The 22,372-nt window shown below is 34.3% G+C and overlaps 1 protein-coding gene across 1 annotated transcript; it reads left to right on the plus strand.

Annotated features, from left to right (window-relative positions):
- The first annotated feature begins 693 nt into the window (after nucleotides 1-693).
- LOC138318597 (ras-related protein Rab-13-like) lies at nucleotides 694-21,390 on the plus strand. The gene is made up of 7 exons (XM_069261101.1): nucleotides 694-2,137; nucleotides 10,155-10,215; nucleotides 10,590-10,650; nucleotides 11,568-11,645; nucleotides 11,875-11,964; nucleotides 12,590-12,655; nucleotides 13,930-21,390. Exons 1-7 carry the CDS (start codon nucleotides 1,987-1,989, stop codon nucleotides 14,206-14,208), a joined length of 786 nt encoding a protein of 261 aa, XP_069117202.1. The 5' UTR covers nucleotides 694-1,986; the 3' UTR covers nucleotides 14,209-21,390.
- The last annotated feature ends 982 nt before the right edge of the window (nucleotides 21,391-22,372 follow it).

A 22,372-nucleotide genomic window follows, 5' to 3' on the forward strand; every position in this document is an offset into this window, starting at 1 on the left:
TTGACTAAAAAAAATCTTCTTCTCTACTGATAGATGTGGTAGAATCAAACCCTGAGGTTTCTCGTTTCCCCCTGGGGAGGGGGTCATGTTTACTATAATTTATATATTGGAAAAACACATTTATGAACATTATTTGCTCAATTTTCATAGGAAATGAGTCAAACTTGATTAGAATTATTAGCCTGAGATATAGCATTTTAACATCCATATCGGTCCTTGCTGACCTCCTTGGGGACCAGAGGCGCGGGGCCAAACAGGGACAAAATATTTTTTTAAATGACTTAAAATTTCAAAAAATCTTCTGAGATCACAGTTTTGATGGTAGCATATACTCTTCATAGATTAAAAAGTCAAATTTATAAAATCACTGATCGACTTCAAGGGCCAGTATATTAATGTTTATATGTCTTTGTTTCATTCTCTACCCGAACTCAGGTGACTGTTAAGGCCCATGGGCCTCTTGTATTAATTAAGATGACTTTGATATCTCTAGTTAAGATGATTGTGGGACACTTGTCAAGGCCTTCGATTTACTCCTCCAAACCAGACAGTTGTTACCTGGTAAAATTTACTGTTTTTCTACATCTGTCTCTTACAAACTTGCTACTTGAATTTAATGAAACAAACTTGCTACTTGAATTTAATGATAAGTTAACTTCAATTTTGTTTGCATTTAAATTTCAGATTATGGTCGTATACATCATTTTTTAATCTTATTTTGCTTACTTTAGGAAAATTATATAAATCATGTCATGCTGTTAATTTGAAATCTGTAAGAGAATAATTTGCCAAAGTATCTTTTTTGGAGGGGGTGGGGGGGATAAGGACATCAAATAATCATTTTTCATTGGTTACCAAAGCAACCAGTGTTAAAATTAAAATACTTTTGTTTCTATTAATAAGGCAGTGTAACAAAATCAGGTCATTGTGGCCTCAGATTAAAACATAGTTTGTTGGGACTTTATCTCCTGTATTATAAAGCTTCATACTAGTCATACCATAAACAGGTCACTGTGACCTATACTCTATCCTTTGACGTCATAATACCGAGGAAGAAATAACATGCAAGGCTCTATCTCCTATGCTATATGAGTTCATCTAAGTGACAAAACCAGGTCACTGACCATATATTTTGACCTTTTTAAAGCTTCTACAGGATCTCTCTTCATTACTATATGGAACTAAAGCACTATGATCTTCATATAAGTCATTTATCAGGGGCTAAATATTTTTTCTCGGTAACAGTAATTTATCAATGTGATTTTGAGATTATTTTTTACATGCTGGGTTGTAGGAGCATCTTCTGTGCTTATTTGGACGAACACTCACTATACAATCTGTATACTTATTGTATTTGATTCTTTGTTGATACCTTTACTAGTTTCGTTCAACAAAGAGTTATAGGTCAAACCGAAACTAGAATTGTCTCCCCTGCTAATGAGTGACTGGGGCTTCCGGACTTTAGTGTTGGGGAAGGTAACAGGGCATGACGTGTGGAATCTGGATAAGTGTGTCGGTAAATCAGCCGAGATACGTATCGCTTCCTTCCTGTCCACATCAGTACACTGTGAACACTGTCGTCTGTCAACCCTGAAATGGCGATCAGAAGTGACACAATGAACCGTCACCTGACTGTGTAATGTATTGAAGGGCCGTTTGTTTACACCAAACACAAGTCTCCTGTTGTGATCATTTCTATTCAAACCCGAGCCGTGTTAAACACAACTTGTGTTATTTAAACGGATAGTACTGACAATGATGGGCTACTTCCACAAAGGCTTAGGATGAAAACACACGACAGCTGATCGGGGATTGTTTCTTTGTCAATCAAAGCTACTTGGATTTTTATCAATTTATTTAAAGCACCCATTTCAGCTTTCAGAGGAATGAAACTTGCATAATGTGAAATTTTAATTCATTTTCTGGTGTATTTTAAGACTGTTAGCAAATTGATTCAGGGACATTTACAATTTGAAAAGAAAGAAGATGGAAGGGAAAGGAGTGAGTCGGTCCTTGTCTAAACGCTATGATTTACTCCAGAGACTGTTGGTAGTGGGGGAGACTGGAGTTGGTAAAACCTGTCTTATGTGTCGATATGCCAACAACGAGTTTATGGACACACATATTACTACTATTGGTATGTATGATGTAAAACCTCTTACAATGATAATGTGTATCTGATACATCTAATTACCTTACATTAATTAACATTACGGTATGTGGTCATAAATCAGCACATCAAAATCTAACAAGCATTCATTACCTGGTAGGTGGTTGTACAATATTGTAAATGTAGTTAAAATGTGAATTTTTGTTTGTTTGTATATATATAAATTATCACTGAAATGCCAAGTAATAAATTTATTTCTTTTGATTGACATTTTTTGTCACACCCGTGATGTTGTAGATTTTTAATTGATTTACCTGTCAATAGCATATTAGGAACTAGCTGTCAATGAAATGGAATGATAAAGTTAATTAAGATATTAGGTGTCATTACAGATAGGGTCCATGTGGTAGTACATCTTAAACTAATAGGATTCTTTAGTACATCTGTATAGTATATACTGTCTTCGACCCAATAAGAACCCAGGACATTTAAAAAAAAATTGAAAAAATGCAAAGGTGCTTAATAAGATGAATTTATTGTAAACCTATACAGTTTTGATAGTTTTGGTCTTATGCCCGGTAATTGAAACTGACAGTGGGAGGGGGCGCTTATATGGACATGGGTACATATTGGGTCAAATCCAGTAGATATTTAGACACTGGAATGATCAGTCAAACAGTATTAGCTGGTACCCAGTTGACTCTCATTAATTAGCTCGCCTATTCGAAGAATAGAGGGAGCTAATGTTGTCACCCCGGCCTCGGCGTAAGCGTTGGCGTCCCATTTCACGTTAAAGTTTTTTGAGCAAGTTTCTGTTTCTGTTGATATTTTTAAATAGTAAATACTTGAACATCAACTTCTTCTGAATAGGCGAGCTTTGCTGTTCTCCAACAGCTCTTGTTTTTGAATCCGATCATCAGACCTTAGTCTTGGTTTTTATTTCCTCCATTAATGTCAGTACTTTGGACTTTTATCACCATTGACAATTTCTATCCTAGAATTGTAGGTGCATGATCATCATCAATAATGCAGGGATTACTATCACTGATGTTATAATATATCCACCCCAGGACTATCTCATAGTGAAACTGAGACACAGGTAATTTGATCCTTTGATGTGCATTAAAGGAATTCTATAATTGTACATTGTGGTGACTTTTGATTTGAAGTCGAGCGCTGCTCTCTCTGTAATCATCAAAAGAAGTCTCTACAGGCATGCGATTGGTCAGATTTTTTCTACTGAACTGCTTCCAGTTTTTGTGTCGCCTGCAACGCAAGGGCGACACTTAGGTATCACTATGTTGGCGTCAGCGTTGGCGTCCGGGAAACGGCTTCCGTGCGATAACTGAAGTATTTATTGTCCGATTTCAACCAAATTTGGTATATAGCTTTATATCAATGAGTTCTCGGATGAGTTCGAAAATGATCAAAATCCCTCAATATTTGCAAGAGTTACGGGACTTTAAAATCATCAAAACAGAAAAATCCATGGTTTCCGCTCGATAACTTAAAATTCATCATCCAATTTCAACCAAATTTCATAAATTGTTTTACATGTATATCAATGAGATCTTGGATGAGTTCAATAATGGTCAAAATCCGTCAATATTTGCAAGAGTTGCGTGACTTTAAAATCATCAAAACAGAAAATCCATGGTTTCTGCTCGATAACTTCTGAGTTACAGGACTTTAAAATCATCAAAACAAAAAAAATCCATGGTTTCCGCTTAATAACTTAAATATTTATCGTTCGATTTCAACCAAATTTGTTATGTTGCTTTATATTAATGAGATCTTAGATGGGTTCGATACTTTTCAAAATCCATCAATATTTGCAAGAGATATGGAACTTGATTATTTCACCTAAATTATTAACAATATTTTCAACTGTAAATAACTATTTTTTGTGATGCTGTGCAGGCGACACATCCACTTCCATGGAATTCTTGTACTAATGAGATAGCCCAGGATTGGATATAACATCAGTGATAGTAACCCCTAGAGTATCAAGGATGGTGCATAATATACATTGTACACATCTCTACAAAGCTTTTCAAGTCCCTGTGATATATACAGTTTTGTTCACTTCCATGAGCCAAAGTTCATTATTTCGAATCAAATTTTCAGACCCCTGTATATCTTCAGAAAGCCATGAGACCATGCTCCATTGTTTGTCATGATTGAACAGTATCACGTAGGGCCCTGTGTTCTGCTCAAGAAATCTCAAATCCCTTTATCAGACTTAATAATCTTGATTCATATTGCCATATCCCTATGACTCATCAGTGCTGATGTCTCGGACCACAGGTCCCTGTGCCTTGCTAGTATTGGTGTATAGAAGGGCATGGTGAAGGAATTATGCTGGAAGCATTTGAGAAGATGGATTGACATACTAGGTCATTTTTGGGTCACTTTCAGGTGTGGTCATCTTAGCCACTGGCATGGTCAGTCCATGAATCAGTGAAAGCGGACAAGACCACACTTTCATTGTTGATGTTTTAGTCTTAATCATAATATTTTTGTTTGATTTAAAAGCAGTTTAGGGCAGGCCACTTACTTTAATATGGTATTGTTAGCTTATCACAATTTAGAATACATATATATTTTAGCAAAATATGGTATTAAATTTTTGTGTAACAAAAAGAAATCTATTTGGAAAAAAATTGAACAGAAAAGAAGTTTATGGATCTTCTGAAAATTCTTTAAATTTTGAAATTTACTAGTTCAATTTAAATGAAGCTGACTAAGGTCTTTTTAAAATTTGTTGAAACAGATGGTATAAATCAATAGATCTTGGTTCTAGGGCCCTCCACTAAAAGAGACTTGGTTGTTAGATTTGCTGAGTAGGACTCTTGACTGATAATCCTGAGGTTTTGACACGTTGAATATGTCTTGCCCTATCTATTTTTGCCGTTAGCAGTGTCTATGCTGTATATACCTATCTGCTTGATTAGCTACATCACCCATGACTGTCTGACCCATGACTGAGATAATAGACGGTGATCTGGTGTCCACCTTAGGTTCAGTGGCCCCAGATACACCTGTAACACCGTCCCAGACAAGATATAGCTGTAGGCTGACCTCGCAGACCGTCTTACATCATAATGATTCACTGTTGTGTCAGTGACCAGTTAATTAGGGTAGAATTAGTTGGCTCATTTTCAATTACAGGTACTACCAATTAGTAATCATCACTTGAAAATACTGACATTTTGAGAGTTGACATTAGTTATACATACCAACAGTAAAATTAAGAATTTTGAATGTTTTGCGTAAAGTTTGGACTAGATTTACTAATACTAATTTAATACTTCCAAATAATCAAGTATGGGTACTAAACAATAATTGTTTTGTGTTAGATTGTAGAAATACAGGTATAAATGCCTCCACTATCTTATTGAATTAGTACCTGGAACTACAGCATTGCTTGCAAAAAACTTAACTATGTACATGTAGCTGCATGATATTATCATTGGCCAGTCTACCTAAATAGGAGAAGTTGTCACGAGATAGAAGTTTTACCAATTTTATTTGATGATTATTTATAACTGATAAGGGGTTCTCAGGTTCAGGAAATGACTTCTCATTAATAACTAATATATACTCATTTTGAATCTTAATTCAGTTTTCTATTCATAAACATAAGACTTACATTTGATAAGTATTCATGTGGTTTTCACCTGGGATTGAGAACAAGTTTTCACCTTGAGGCATAATAAAACTGTATTGATTGGACGGGGCTATATATATAAATAAAATATTGATACTTGTTCTTTATCATACGTAAACATTTAGTTTGAGTTTTTATTCCTGGTTCCTATTCTTGAGCTCTCAAACCTCTAAAAGTACAGTTAGTGATTTATAATAAAATTTTAAGTTTAGATTGAAATATTTCAAAGGTAAACAAATTCTTACTGTATAGAAATAGCACATGTTTTATCTGCCTAAATGATCAAAACTGTAAAATAAAAAAAAAATTGAATCAGTGCCAGAAATAAGCTTTTTAGGTGCAAATAAACTGGCTACAAAGGATTTGTGTGTTTTGGATGTGGACAATACTGTTTAATTTGGTATAATGTGTACACACTATATCAGTGAAGTATGTAGTTTATCAGTGTGTTCATAGTTTACATTTCAACAAAATATACACAACATGCAAGCGAATCAGTTAATTAGCCTTTGTTTTTGTTATGGTAAATGCCAGTAAATATTGCTGGGAATAAAATGTGTTAGCTATGTAAATATTTTTATTGTTGCAAATACCACAGTGTGCATAAGTTTACAAATATCCGTATTGGCTTGAATTGCAAGAGATAATAATTATTTTGGCTATATTAACAGTTGTCTAACACAATTATTAGAGAAACGGTTTGTGTCATTTTGGTATCTGGTACATTCACCAGGCCTGCTACAGTTATACACTAGACCTTTGGTTGGGGAGGGAACTTTATATGGGAAGGTTTACTTATAAGGGAAATAGTGCTTTTAGGGGGAGGGGGGGCTTATACTTCGTATGGAGAAGGGTGCTATTAAGGAGAAATGTATTTTTAGGGAGAGGGGATCTTTTTACTTTGTATGGTGTGGGTTGTTTATAAGGGAAATGGTGCTGATATTGATAGGGGGGGGGTGCCTTCAATTTGTATGGAGAGGAGTGCTAATCAGGGGAAATGGTGCTGATATTGATGGGGGGTGCCTTCAACTTGTATGGAGAGGGGTGCTAATAAGGGAAATGGTGCTGATATTGATAGGGGGGTGGTGCCTTCAACTTGTATGGAGAGGGGTGCTAATCAGGGGAAATGGTGCTGATATTGATAGGGGGGGGTGCCTTCAACTTGTATGGAGAGGAGTGCTAATCAGGGGAAATGGTGCTGATATTGATAGGGGAGGGTGCCTTCAACTTGTATGGAGTGGGGTGCTAATAAGGGAAATGGTGCTGATATTGATAGGGGGGTGGTGCCTTCAACTTGTATGGAGAGGGGTGCTAATCAGGGGAAATGGTGCTGATATTGATAGGGGAGGGTGCCTTCAACTTGTATGGAGAGGGGTGCTAATCAGGGGAAATGGTGCTGATATTGAAAGGGGGGGGGGTGCCTTCAACTTGTATGGAGAGGGGTGCTAATCAGAGGAAATGTGCTTTAAAGATTTAAGGGTTAGATAGAGAGTAAATATAGTGGGTTTATAATGACAAATAAGGTAATACAAAGTGTATTTTGATAGGATGTAACTGAATACCTAGGAGTGGAGTAGAAATTTTCAGTCCTATTGAATATTTCAATAGAATTATATCATACCAGTCCTGAAGTGGTGAATCATCTAATTAATGGTAGCTGTAAGAAGTTTGTCCTTCTTTACGGCAACATTGGGCAAAACACTAGAAACCTTGAAACTTGGCCTTGAGCAATGAAATTTGTAAATGATTCCCTAAGATAAGACACAGGAACAATTAGATTAGGACAGATTACCAATTAGGCATGATAACCACAGATATTTTATTAGATCTGAAGACTTTATTTCTGAGGTTGAAGCAGAACCATTTGTGTTATATTGGAGCCCATTGTTGGGGTAATGTGTTTATTAGAGAGTCATGTTTGAAGTACTAATATGATTTCCTGTCTATCTGAGGAATTCTGTTTCTTTAAAAGGAATTGTTCATATTCCATCAGAATATTGAAAAGTGTTTTGTAATACATACCATGTACAGTCTTTTAAAGAGGGTATGTGTGAAACATGATTTTCAAATGATTATCCAATAACAGATAATCAAGTTACTGACTGTAATGCACTTAAGCATTTTCACAAAATGACAACATGTATATGCATGTTCTAAATAAGCATATCAAAACTTCCAGAGACAGGCTGTGTCAGACTTAATTACTTTTATATCATTTATACCAGATTTTATTGAAATAATGGAGAGAAAAAACTGAAAACTTTCATTACTGATTATCTAGAATTCTGTAAATCTTGTTCAAAATAAACAATATACCAAGATCATCTTTCAAAATTATTAATCTAAATCCATAATCTAACACTCTAAATTTGTGTAAGGAAAAAGGTAATTGAAATTTAATTTCAGGATTTTTTTTTTAAACAAATAATTTACTTTTGTATTACTAGTTATTATATTAATTCTGAATTGTGTATGAACTGTGTGTAAAACCTATAAGACTTTATATAGACTCCCGTAGTCTAGAGAATACTTATCCAACTCCTATCTGACTTGTCAGAAAAAAACTATAAATGTATCATTTATCTTCTGTCAGTGTTGATTTAGAGATATGAAATTGAAAAGGAATGTTTAAGGTAGAGTTAATAAAGAATGTCAGGATTTAAATGGGATCGAGTGAAAGTTCAACCTTTCATGGGTGTACACTGTACAGGGAGGATTGTAATGGTAACTGGACCCAGATTATGTTATGTGGGACATGTACGCTCATCCCCACTCATCCTCTGTGCATTGTTGTGGTTTATATATAACGCAGTCAAAAGAATTCAGTGGAAATCCATCCTTATATTTATATGGTCTCGGGGATTGCATCATCACAAAGAAAGGAAAGGAAACTGTCAACTGCTTACAAAGTTTACCTTTCTAGTATACCTTTGTTAAGTTTTCATATTAGGATTTTGGACACCTTAACCACTAAATCCCTGTCTGACATTTCACAGCCTCAGTAGCTTTCTGACTCTAAGTTAGGTTATGACCGTAAGGTTACTTGGGCACTTTCCATTTATGTACCTAGTATGCACTGATTGTTGGTTGTTTTTTTCTAGGAACTCCATGTTTACTCCATTATCTAAACTTTTCCTCTACAACCAACATTTGGACTATCCTCCTTTCATGACCATAGCTTTTTACGTAGGACATGAATTACAAGTATAACAAACCTGTTATCTCTTTAACGTGTATTTGACCAATAACATACAATTGTAGATGTAGTGAGGTTGGTAGATAAGTCTGAACAATTCTGGTCTTGAGCAGATGAACATTTGCAGAATAATTAGAACTGTTGGTAGGTATGTACATATGCATATTTACAACAACAGTAGATCAATTTATTTTGATATTTGCAAAAAAGGTTTCTTAACTTGAAAGCATCCCAATCGCTGTAGTTATAGCCTAAGCTGTTGATAAGACATAAACAAAACTATTGGCCTTGATATAAAAGTTAGATTAGGGTTGTAAATACTAGTTTTTCTATCTTTACTAACATCTTAAGGTAAAGCGGGTAAAGTACCGGTACCTACTCCAGTGTACAGTGGTACCTACTAGTGTTAGTGTTTATTACATACAATACTGTATATTGAGAGATCAATGTTCACCTAAATCTAATTTGGGGATGATAAATGATGCAGAAACCATATTACAAAGACACCTTTCTCTTTTGTGGTGATTTGATTAAGGTAAAGGTGAGATAGAGGTGAACTTATTACACCTGTGGCGGTGTACCTGGCTTCTGTTTACCTGTGGCTTGATTAATGTATCAGGTGTATGTTATTACTTAACAACAGATGGTTTGTTTATATTGTTCTGAACTTTTAAATTATCATTTTGAAATTTGATATGCATCACAATATCTTCAATATCAATCAAAATTTTAATTGAATATCAAACTGTGAATTAATCAATAATAAATGAAATATTCATAGGAAATATAAAACCAAAAAAAAATTCATCATATGTTGTGGACTTAAATGTATTCCCTGAATGGGTCTATAATTAATTATGATATCAAATTACCCCTCTTTTCTGGTAGTGATGAATTTGTGTTGATATATTCATGGTTCATACTTATCATTGTCAAACAAATTGAATAAGGTGGTTATATGAGTATCTCTGTATAATTACTAAAAGTATAAAAAGTTTAAAATCTCCATTTACGATAAGAAACAGTACAGAAAAAATATTTGTCTTACATGAACTTGTGTAAAAGCAAAAATGACATCAAGTACCTTGCTGTATTTATTTCCTAATCTGATATGACTTAAGAATGTAACCCACCAAATCACATAATTTGGGAAATAATCATATGTTTTCTAATTACAGGAGTGGATTTCAAACTACGGCGGGTAGAAGTGGGCGACAAGGTCATCAAAGTACAAATATGGTAAGATATGCCAAAACAATGGAACAATTTCTCAACAAAGGAAAATTGTTTGCATCTATTTGAACATTAATACCTTGTTTTCTCCTGACTTAGCTTAAGTTTCATCAATGTTCCTTATAACTTCAGATATTCCTTAACTTTTTAATTTTCTGTAGGACAGCTTCAAGGAAATTAAGGAAACAAAAAATTTATTAGTCTTCCCTAAGTTCTTGCTGTTAGGCTCTCATTTATGTAATAATAAGTTATGTACGGTTACAAGCTCCTGAAGCTAAGGATTGTTGATGATAATTCCGACTCATTAGGCCTTTCATTTCTATAAGAGTTCCTTCCCCTTATTGAACTCAGTCATTACAGCTATAATTTTGCTCTAACAGGGATACCGCTGGTCAGGAAAGGTTCGAGTCTATTACAAAACAGTTTTACAGGCGAGCACAGGTGAGAAAATGCTGGAGAATTTCATTTTGGATGAAATTTTATTACATCAGGAACAATGATGATGGCAGCTAAAAACTACTTCTATTAAATTGTTATTTTATGTACCTAGTAGGTTTTCTTTATTCCAAATATTTTGAACATTCATGTAGCAATTGATACTTCAATGAGTCTCTTATAAAACTGGAGAGGAGAAAATGAAGTGACAAAAATCTGGGTTTGAATCTAGGATCCTCTGAAGATAAGTGAATGCTCTATCAATTGAGACATTTCCTCCTGTCAGACATATTACACCTGTAGGTATTATAACAGTTAACCAGGGGTATAATCTTTGCACTTTCTTGATTCAAAATGAAGGCCCTACTAAAATGTCAGTTTCAAGATCCATTCAAGATAGCCAAAAATATGTGTGTTAATTAAGTATGATTTACTGTCCATTATCCCACCTTCCGATGGTTGTGACATCTTATTTTGACATAATTTTTGTTACATCACAATCACAGGAAAGTGAGACTAATCGACAGTGAAGCATACTATATTCATGCCATTTTAGTATCTCGAAACTTCCATAATGAGCTACGGGATCATTGATAATCAACCCAGTCCAGTCCTTCTGTATACTGGTATTGTACTATGGTAGATATGATGACTTTTGGTGATCGTATAATCATTACTGATATACTATTAGGGGTTTCCAGATACCAATATGATGGGGTGAAGTACGCGATCTACCATTGATTAAGCTTCTCTTCCGGTGATTGACATCATATTTTGACATGATTATAAGCATTACAATCATCGAAAAGGTGGGACTAATTGATGGTAAATAATACTTTACCCACATTGCTTTGAAATCTCAAAACCCCCATATTTTCTTTAACAATGGTATACATGTATAATGTGAATTTTGCTGTTAACAGGGTGTTCTCCTGGTGTATGATATAACAAGCCGGCGATCTTATGAAGCAATACCAAAGTGGTTGTCTTATATACATCAGGTAAAGACATTCTACTGTTTTGTTTTGTTAAGATAAGCTGTGATTAAATACATGTATGTAAATTCATTCAATGTTACATAAAGCTGTGATTAGATACATGTATGTGCATTCATTCAATGTTATATAGATATGTTGATGATTCCTCTTCATTCACTGCTGTGCTTATATACAAACTTATTGGAAAATGTCATATAAATTGTGTTTTTAAAATATATTTTATTCCTCTTAGTTTGCACATGAAGATGTCCCAATAATGTTGATAGGCAATAAGTTCGACCAGGAATTGAGACGGATGGTAACAACAAAAGAAGCATCAAGGGTAAGAGAGAATTACAACAAAGCTTATTTACCTTACTTTATATATTGAACTTGCTGGATGACACTCCTGTGAAAAAAAATTATGCAGGGGCCTCGTATACCATTTCCTGTCTGAAAGCGGGAATAAAACCTGAGATACAGTAGTGAAAAGCAAGTGTTTTAGCACTGTGCCATCAAGCTACCCTCTAGTTAAATTATACGTATACCAATCACTAGGTCTCATCAAACTTAAAGTAGACTTCTGTGTCCCAAAGTTGATGTCCCTGTGTATTAAACATATATATTCCTTTGTCACCATATTAAACAGATTTATCTGATTTTTGTTATGGAACATACATTAATTACATGTATTATTTTACAATACCAGACAGAACACTGAAAACTTCTTTATTTTTTGTGAGACACAAATTTTCGTGTAATATTTACTAAATAGCCTTTGATGATGAATACATGTATTTACAAATATGTTGAAATAAACAAAGATGCAAAATTTATTATATAGGAAAATTTAGTCGTTTACAGTATGTCTCACCAAATTAAACCTTTACGAGAAGTTCCTGCCATGGGTATCTACATTATTTTAATGCCATAAATTATATTTCCTTTCATTGTTATTTTTTTTCCAGTATGCTGAAGAAAACAATCTCCTATTCTTTGAAACCAGTGCCAAAACTTCAGGAAATCTGGAGGAGGTAAATGTTATTTTATAATGTACAATAGGTATTTAATGTAAAGTCAACTTCACTAGCCATGGGTATTCAGTATGATACTTTCCCTGAAACCCTAGGCAGATCTCATATGAAAACTGAAGTTCCCACACTACGCCACTTGCTGGATCACCGCAGTTGCTCCCCTTTCTTTTACATAATACTCAACAAATGAAAAAGCTTGTATCATTGTTTTATGGATTGAAAATTGAAATACACATGTGTTTCTTACAGATTCAAAATACCAAAGATTAACATGTTTTGTTAGTCATTTGTTCTTAATTTCGGACATCAGTTTTTGTGTTTCATGCTTTAGTGTTTAATTTTATCACAAGATCTTGTTTTTTAATCTTTGCGTTATTTTTTTAACTTTGTGTAACAGAAACCATGCACATACTTACTTAACCTATGTGTTTTGATTTAGCTGGTCTAAAAAATTAATAATTGACTAAACAGCAAATATGACTTGGCTAGGTAGGAACTGTTGTTTACAGACATGGCATGCCTCATTGGTCATTGCCATCACTTCGTTTCAGTTTTGTCGACATATAAAAACCATGTTTTCATTGGTCAGTTGAACCTAGCCACATCCAATCAGAATTTGAAAGCAGAAACTTCAGTTTTGATGTGAGATCTGTGTATCATTGAGAGTATCGTACTGAATACCCCTGGCTAGCGAAGTTGATGAAAAGTATACCAACTTAAATGGCCAATTCAATTTAAGAGTACATTAAAATTTGCATATATATCGGAAACAAACCAGTTCTATTGTATTATTGTGATAAGACAGAAAATCTCACTGTGGCAAAATGTACCTATGTGAAATGTTCAAACTCACTTACTGTCTAAATATAATTTCACCAACTTTTCAGTGGTTTTGTATTAACGTACATGACCTTGGCTCGGGTATGTGTACAGCTAGACTGGCCACCAGTCTCTAAAATATTGGGAAAAAATCACTAAAATTTGGCTTGACTATTTTTGTCTCTATTACATGCCTGATTCTAAGGTTCAAACTAGGGGGAGATAATCTAGTAAAGAACTGCTGAGAAAATCTTATCAACAACTTAAGGTCTGGTGGCCAGTTTCGTTATGTAACAGAATTAGCCTCACTGAAATGTCCCTTAAATTGTAGTTCTTCTGCTTCTAGAAGTTACTTCAACCTCTTCTGTTTAGGAGCTTGAAGATATGCTGGGAAGCACAAAACGGGTCGCCTCCGGTCATTATTTATTTTGATTTGTATCATTTTCTTCTGACAGGCAGTGTACACCTTATGTAAAGCAGTACTGGATGTAGAAATGAACAAGACTCTAAGGTTATCAGATATAAGCTTTAGTGATAGGATACATGAAGGAGGGATAACTACTCCAACAGATGGTAACGCCAACAAATACAAACCCGATCAGAAGGTGGAGTATCACCACACAAACGGACACAATAGTAGCGGCTACGACAACCCCGTTAGTGAAAGAGACACCGTCAACCTGCTACAGGACGACAAACAACAAACGTCTCACACCTGTTGTAGTGTAATGTAATGTATTTATAGACACATCAAATGACAAGCATTGCATACTTGTATAATTGTTGTATTTTAATGTAATGTAGAGGTTATAACTCGATTGAAATTTGAAGGTTTTAAATTAATTGGCAGTTAAACACAGTGTTACTAACTATGTACATGTACATTGTAATGAGTGATACATCACTGTTTTGAAACTTAATGTGGAAGTTTCACACGACTAATGAAACAAGAAATATTTTAATTATTCTTTCATGTTTAATTCCTCCAAAAGTTTACAAATGAATATATTTCATTACTATATATGAACAGAAAAATTAAGAAAATATTCAACAAAAAAATTAAGAAAAAATTCAATAAGTAAGGAGAAAAATAATACAGTTTACAACAACAGGTTGACTGTTAAAGATAAATAATTGCCTAAAGTTTGGATGTTCTTTGTCTTTTGAATATCTGTAGTCATTAAGAAGGTGCTAGGTATAGAGGTGGAGGGAAGTCAGAGGTAGAAAAACAACTGAGCTACAGTCAGTACCTGACAATTGCCCTACAGACATAAGAGAACTCTGTAGACAATAACGACGAGTGATTTTACCAACATGGTATATGGTATTGTTTGTGTTTTTGTTGAGTTATGTGTACTGTATGATGTGGGTTCATCGGTGAATATATTTGCGGGTGTAACGCTTTAGCCATATTGTGAAGTGTGTGCTATTGTTTAAATATTTAGATATTTAAATTTTGATTATTGATATTTTAGAATATGAAAGTGCCAAATTTATTTATCTATTTTGTTTTGGGTGCACAGAGAAAATCAATTCAGGATAGCTAAACATGTACCAGTATATGAAATACAGGGACCAGATTTTAAGCATTATATTATACTTTTGTTTTGTTTATGCATATTATTTCATTTATCCAGACAATCAACACAATGTTGAAAGATCTCGAAGCATAAAAGAAGAAAATATTTTATTGCCTGGTATCTAATTGCTTTTTAGATGATGCTAAGTCAATTTTTTTTCTCAGAGGAAGCAACTGGTAGATTTAATATTGACAGGATTTTGAAGAGAAAAAAATATATATCAAAAAAATTATGGCATTGTGAAAGTTTTTTTTTTTTAATTTACACTTTAATTAAATGCAGTTGAACATATAAAGGTCAGAATTTGGGCTTTAGTATTGCTATAATACAAGGGAGACAACCATGTAAAAAACAATATATAGACTACATGTGGTAATTGTTTGATATCAGCCATATTGGTAGTGCTTAACTTATCTGCCCCTTACTGAAGAAGTTAAAGGGCCTGGGGTGTGGTAGTAATTCTAATTCTTGGAATTTTTTTTATAAATATGCTTTGAATATACTTAATTCAAGAGCTTAACTTTTGCTTTGGGTACTTTTTAATAAAATATGATTTTAGAATGTATATTTTATTAAAAAAATATTACCTGATTTTAAAGAAACACGATTCTTATACATGTACTACTTTTACCACTAAAAATATAATTGATGCTTAATGTTATTTATTGATAATATGTGTAAAAAATAACGAAAATTGCTTTTGAAAATTCTTGGGACCACATGCAATTATTAATCTCTGTGATTTTGAAATGAACAAAGTGTAAATTTTTGTTTTAAACTACAGCAAACTTGTACATGTACCTAGCTTCAGTTCTTGTAAAAATTATGTTTTATCCATATTTTGATAAGTAATGATAGATTTAAGCTGCAAGTGATGGTGTGCTTATGTATTATATTTTATGTACCTGGTATGCCTGATGGTGTAATATTACAATGTTTTTATATTTGGTGTTTGATGAACTACGATATACATGTTCCTAGTCCTCAATGTATGTGTTATTGACATTGTTGATGTTATGGTATTACTATATTAACATATCATAGATATTGTCTAATATATTGCTTTTTTGCTTTTAATGTTTTGCACTAAAATAAGAAAGACTTATTGATTTTTAAGACAGTTACTATTTTGTCTTATCATGAAAACAAGTTTTTGTTTTTGTGAACAAATACTGATTTATTTACTTTTATTTATTTCTTTATAAATGTAACATCTTACATTTTTGAGAAATTCACAGAATATGCCAACTTAAAACAGAAAACAATTCCGAACCTCTCACAGGAGCATATAATCAGTATACAGACAGTACCAAGGAAATACACTAGTACATTATCAGAGCTGTGGAGCACAAAACTTGATTCCTGTATATAAAGAAGAATCTTCAATATGTGTAATACAGTACTGGTCCCAGTAAACAAATATGGAGGTGTCTGTATATTAGAAAATTAAAATCCTATGATCAGAATGCTTTAATTACTTTTATTTTGACATAGAGTGAAAAGTTTTGGTTTTTTTTGGAACCAGCAAAATACTCTGAATAAAACATGATGTCGAGTTATACACGTTCAATTTATGAGGTTGGCCCATACTGAGTATTTGATTACAGTGGGGTTTTTTTGTAATACACATTTTTACCATATATTTGAGAACACCTTTTTCCTCTATTCTGTGAGATTGTCATGATTTGATTCCTTGATCTTTTTATCAAAGACTACTTTCCACAGAAATTTTCAAAAAATTTCCATAAGAACATTTTCCCCAGTAGCCATCTACTGTATACAGGTATGTTCTGTTTTACTCTCCCAAGAACAATTTACAACATATGTATGTTTTATGTGTGTTATTTTTGACACTGCTTGCTTACTAGATTAATCTACATGCTAGGAACAAAATAGAGATATTTTTTTTTATAAAATGAGTGATCTTTAAGATGTGTGTTAGAGTAAAATAAGATTTTCTTGGTTTTCTTGTTTTAATTGTTTTGTTTTGATAAATGTGCTGTACATATCTAATGAATTTGCTATGCAATGTAGGTTTGAGTGCTAAGCTCTAAAGCCTGGTTAGCTTAATAAGAATTATGTACTACAATGTTTGTTTGTAAATAATGTTCTAATATCAAGGCATTATGTCATAAGCTCTGAAAATGTGATACATATATCTTTTAACCAACCCTGAAACCAGAGTAAACCAGAGTTGAATATTTCAAATGATATAAGCAATTAGTCATAACAATTCAACCTGTTTGAGTAGATCGCATCATCTGTCTCTTAAAATGAGCTCCTTTTTTTTTTATTATCGTCTATTGAAAAAAGAAAAGGAGTTCATTTTAAAAGACAGATGATTTGGTCTACCCATTTGAGATACACAATCCAATCTTGTTGCACATATACATGTATATGAATCATTTTATATTATTATAAAGTAAGCATTATGGAGAAAGTTATGACCTTTGGCCCCAATATTATTTGTCACAAGCCTGTACACTGAGGAGTTAAGTTTTGTTTTGTGACTGTCCATCCATTAATGCATTGTAACTTCATTTACTCAGGCCTCTATCTCCTACACTTCTTTTACTAAAATTTGAAATGTTGGTCAAATTCACCAAAAGCATTAGTAGGTCACTTAGACCTACATTTTGACCTTTTATCTACATTAATAAAAACTTGTGTAAGCTATATGGTTTGCACTACCACCATTGTGTGACTGTTGTCAACCTACTTGTCTTGTTTATATTCTCCCGTTGAGTGTATTTTTTAGGGTTTGTTTATGTAGAATATTTTTGGCATTCCAACTAATTGTTACTTATAACAAATACATTCCTGATAGTGTGTTTTAAAGAAGTCATTCAGATCCATACACAATGTTTCTGTCATAAAAGTAATAGACAAATGTTTGCCATATAAGTACATAAAGTACTAAAATAATAGCTTCAAAATTTTAAGATAACTTTAATAAGTAAGATACATTCTAATGTAGATTCCGTTGGGTTATCAAGGGATTTTTTTTTTACACAACAACTTCAGTATGACATCACGATAATATCCTTTTTTTTAGCCCACCATCATCAGATGGTGGGCTATTCAAATCGCCTTTCGTCCGTGGTCCGTCGTCCGTCCGTCCGTCCTTCCGTCCGTCCGTCCTTCCGTCCGTCCGTCCGTCCGTCCGTCCGCCGTCCGTCCGTTAACAATTCTTGTTACCGCTATTTCTCTAAAAGTACTGAAGGGATCTTTCTCAAATTTCATATGTAGGTTCCCCTAGGAACCTAGTTGTGCATATTGTATTTTGGGACTGATCGGTCAACAAGATGGCCGCCAGGCAGCCATCTTGGATTTTGATAGTTAAAGTTTGTTACCGCTATTTCTCAGAAAGTACTGAAGGGATCTTTCTCAAATTTCATATGTAGGTTCCCCTAGGACCCTAGTTGTGCATATTGCATTTTGGGACTGATCGGTCAACAAGATGGCCGACCAGCCGCCATCTTGGATTTTGATAGTTAAAGTTTGTTACGGCTAATTCTCAGAAAGTACTGAAGGGATCTTTCTCAAATTTCATATGTAGGTTCCCCTAGGACCCTAGTAGTGCATATTGCATTTTGGGACTGATCGGTCAACAAGATGGCCGCCAGGCAGCCATCTTGGATTTTGATAGTTAAAGTTTGTTACCGCTATTTCTCAGAAAGCACTGAAGGGATCTTTCTCAAATTTCATATGTAGGTTCCCCTAGGACCCTAGTTGTGCATATTGTATTTTGGGACTGATCGGTCAACAAGATGGCCGCCAGACAGCCATCTTGGATTTTGATAGTTAAAGTTTGTTACCGCTATTTCTCAGAAAGTACTGAAGGGATCTTTCTCAAATTTCATATGTAGGTTCCCCTAGGACCCTAGTTGTGCATATTGCATTTTGGGACTGATCGGTCAACAAGATGGCCGACCAGCCGCCATCTTGGATTTTGATAGTTAAAGTTTGTTACGGCTAATTCTCAGAAAGTACTGAAGGGATCTTTCTCAAATTTCATATGTAGGTTCCCCTAGGACCCTAGTAGTGCATATTGCATTTTGGGACTGATCGGTCAACAAGATGGCCGCCAGGTAGCCATCTTGGATTTTGATAGTTAAAGTTTGTTACCGCTATTTCTCAGAAAGTACTGAAGGGATCTTTCTCAAATTTCATATGTAGGTTCCCCTAGGACCCCAGTTGTGCATATTGCATTTTGGGACTGATCGGTCAACAAGATGGCCGACCGGTGGCCATCTTGGATTTTGATAGTTAAAGTTTGTTACCGCTATTTCTCAGAAAGTATTGAAGGGATTGTTCTCAAATTTCATATGTAGGTTCCCCTAGGACCCTAGTAGTGCATATTGCATTTTGGGACTGATCAGTCAACAAGATGGCCGCCAGGTAGCCGTCTTGGATTTTGATAGTTAAAGTTTGTTACCGCTATTTCTCAGAAAGCACTGAAGGGATCTTTCTCAAATTTCATATGTAGGTTTCCCTAGGACCCCAGTTGTGCATATTGCATTTTGGGACTGATCAGTCAACAAGATGGCCGCCAGGTAGCCATCTTGGATTTTGATAGTTAAAGTTTGTTACCGCTATTTCTCAGAAAGCACTGAAGGGATCTTTCTCAAATTTCATATGTAGGTTCCCCTAGGGCCCTAGTTGTGCATATTGCATTTTGGGACTGATCGGTCAACAAAATGGCCGACCGGTAGCCATCTTGGATTTTGATAGTTAAAGTTTGTTACCACTATTTCTCAGAAAGTATTGAAGGGATTGTTCACAAATATCATATGTAGGTTCCTCTAGGACCCTAGTTCTGCCTATTGCATTTTGCGACCACCATCTTGGATTTTGATAGTTTAAAGTTTGAAAAGCAGAAAAAAGAAGTGTAAGTTTGAAAAGCAGAGAAAAGATCCCTCTTTCATTTGTCAAACATAGATCAATCTTTGGTGGGCGCCAAGATCCCTCTGGGATCTCTTGTTTGCAATTATCAGATATTTTTTGATAAAAGTTTGAAAGAAAAAACATCTACCAATCAGAAAGTATTATTTAGTATGAATCGAAGAAAAATTGATTATTACACATTAAACACTCTGCATATCAAAATGATGAATTTTACTACAAATGTTTTAACTTACTATAAGACTCTTTCATATGTGGATATGAAGGATAGGGATATTCTACCCGAGGGTCACAAAATGTAGTAAAACCCGAGGCTTGCCGAGGGTTTTGCAACATTTTGTGATCCCGAGGGTAGAATATCCCTATCCTTCATATCCACTTATGAAAGAGTATTTTTCTTTCATACCACGACGTTTTACTGCAATTTTACAACTATAATATCCCGCCATTTTGAAATAAATTCGAAGAAATCCACGACTGGAAGTCAATTTCCATACATGAAAAATTACGTGATATTTTCAACACAAATTCCGTTGCTTGCATCTTTTATAGTAAAACCAGTCAATTTTGTGAAAAAAATGTTAAAATTTTACCGAGGAAATAGAGATTTTGTTGACGCTATGACGTCACGAGGCTTTATTGCATGGGTAGCCATGCAATACAGCCTTAGGCAACATGAGTGTATTGCCCTAGACCAGCCAGTATTACACGTGTAGGTATGAAAGAAATTTGTATATTGTTTTAGGAGATAGGACATAAAAAAGAACAAAAGTTATTCTAAATCAGCATTATTTCTCTTCTTAATATCTTGACAAATATTTTGAACTCTGTACATTCAATATTTGTGATTTGAGATACTAGAGCATAGGGATTAGTATTTTCTTCCATGACAGCATCTTTTATGTGTTAGACAATTGTTGATGATGCCTGTTAAGTTAAGTCAGAATTGACTTTTTTCTTTATTAAAATACATTTTTCTGTATACTGTATGACGTAGAATAATGGGTAAGGCCTTATCTCCTTTTGATAATGTCAGTAATCTTACTGTACTATTTGAATGCTCTGTAATTGATGGGCAGTCTTTAGACAAATGAGATGAAAACCTTGATTAAGAAGACAGCATTCTAGTAAATCATGACTTTTATCCTTATTTGTAAAATGAGACAAAATATTGTGATATTTTTACTGGTGATTTGATTGTATTTCTGAAACTAGAAAAAATGTTTTTTATGACAGGGTTTTTTGTCTTTGTACAAAGATTTTTACTACAACATGGTGATCATATCTTGCCTTTGCACTTCATTGTGTAATAAATACATTCATTATGCTATGCATGTGCTTTCACTGAAGGAAACCACCATAATGTACTGTGGCCTTGTGTATGTTGATATTGAATGATCAAGCTTTTGTTACATTAAATATATTGCTGAACATCAAGTATTGGGTTTTTTTAAAGACTGTTTTCTTATAGTAACTGTTTAAACATTTTTAGGTCACCTGACCATAGGTCATGGTAACCATTGCGATGTCCGTCATCGTGCGTTGTTTGTTGTCTATTAAAATTTTCTTGTGAACACAATAACTTGAGTAAATTAGCTTAATGAAACTATGTTTGTCGACTGTCATTGAAAAGATCTCGCACGAGTTTGAAAATCATCTTGATTCGACTGTAACTTACGGGGTTATTGCCCTTTGCATTAATAATTATTACTGGATCTTCGTTGTGAACATGGTAATTTGTGTAAATATTCACCAAAATTAGTGAAACATTGTATGCAGACTAACATTGGAAAAAACAAGTATGAAAAATGCTCTTAATCCATCACAACTTGATGGAGTTATTTCCCTTTACAATAATACTTATTGATTATTATTAGAACTCGTGAACACGATAACTTCAGTAAATATTCACAGAACTTAATGAAATTTTGTATGCACACTAAAATACAAAAGATCTTGGGCTAGGATGAAAAGTAGCTTGATTTGATTGTAAGTGAAGGAGTTATTGCCCTTTGCAATCAATAATAATCATTATTGGAACTTAAAAATTCCTCGCATAATGAATTAATAAGTTTATTGTATTTTGATGTTCTTGATTACTTTATTAGCTCACCTGGTCCAAAGGACCGAGGTGAGCTTATGGGATACCGCAGCGTCCGGCGTCCGGCGTCCGGCGTCCGGCGTCCGTCAACAATCGACTTCTTCTCCATAACCGCTGGTCGGATTTCAACAAAATTTGACTGGTAGCATCCTTATCGGCTACTAACTAAAAATTGTACAAATGATGGGGCTGACCCCCCGGGGGCCTGAGGGGCGGGGCCAAAAGGGGTCAATTTGGCTATTTCCATATAAACAACTTCTTCTCTGAAACCAAGTATGGGATAGCACCCATAATGCAATGGTAGCATCCTTA

This window comes from Argopecten irradians, chromosome 3, assembly GCF_041381155.1.
Source record: "Argopecten irradians isolate NY chromosome 3, Ai_NY, whole genome shotgun sequence".
NCBI classification, from domain to species: Eukaryota; Metazoa; Mollusca; class Bivalvia; order Pectinida; family Pectinidae; genus Argopecten; species Argopecten irradians.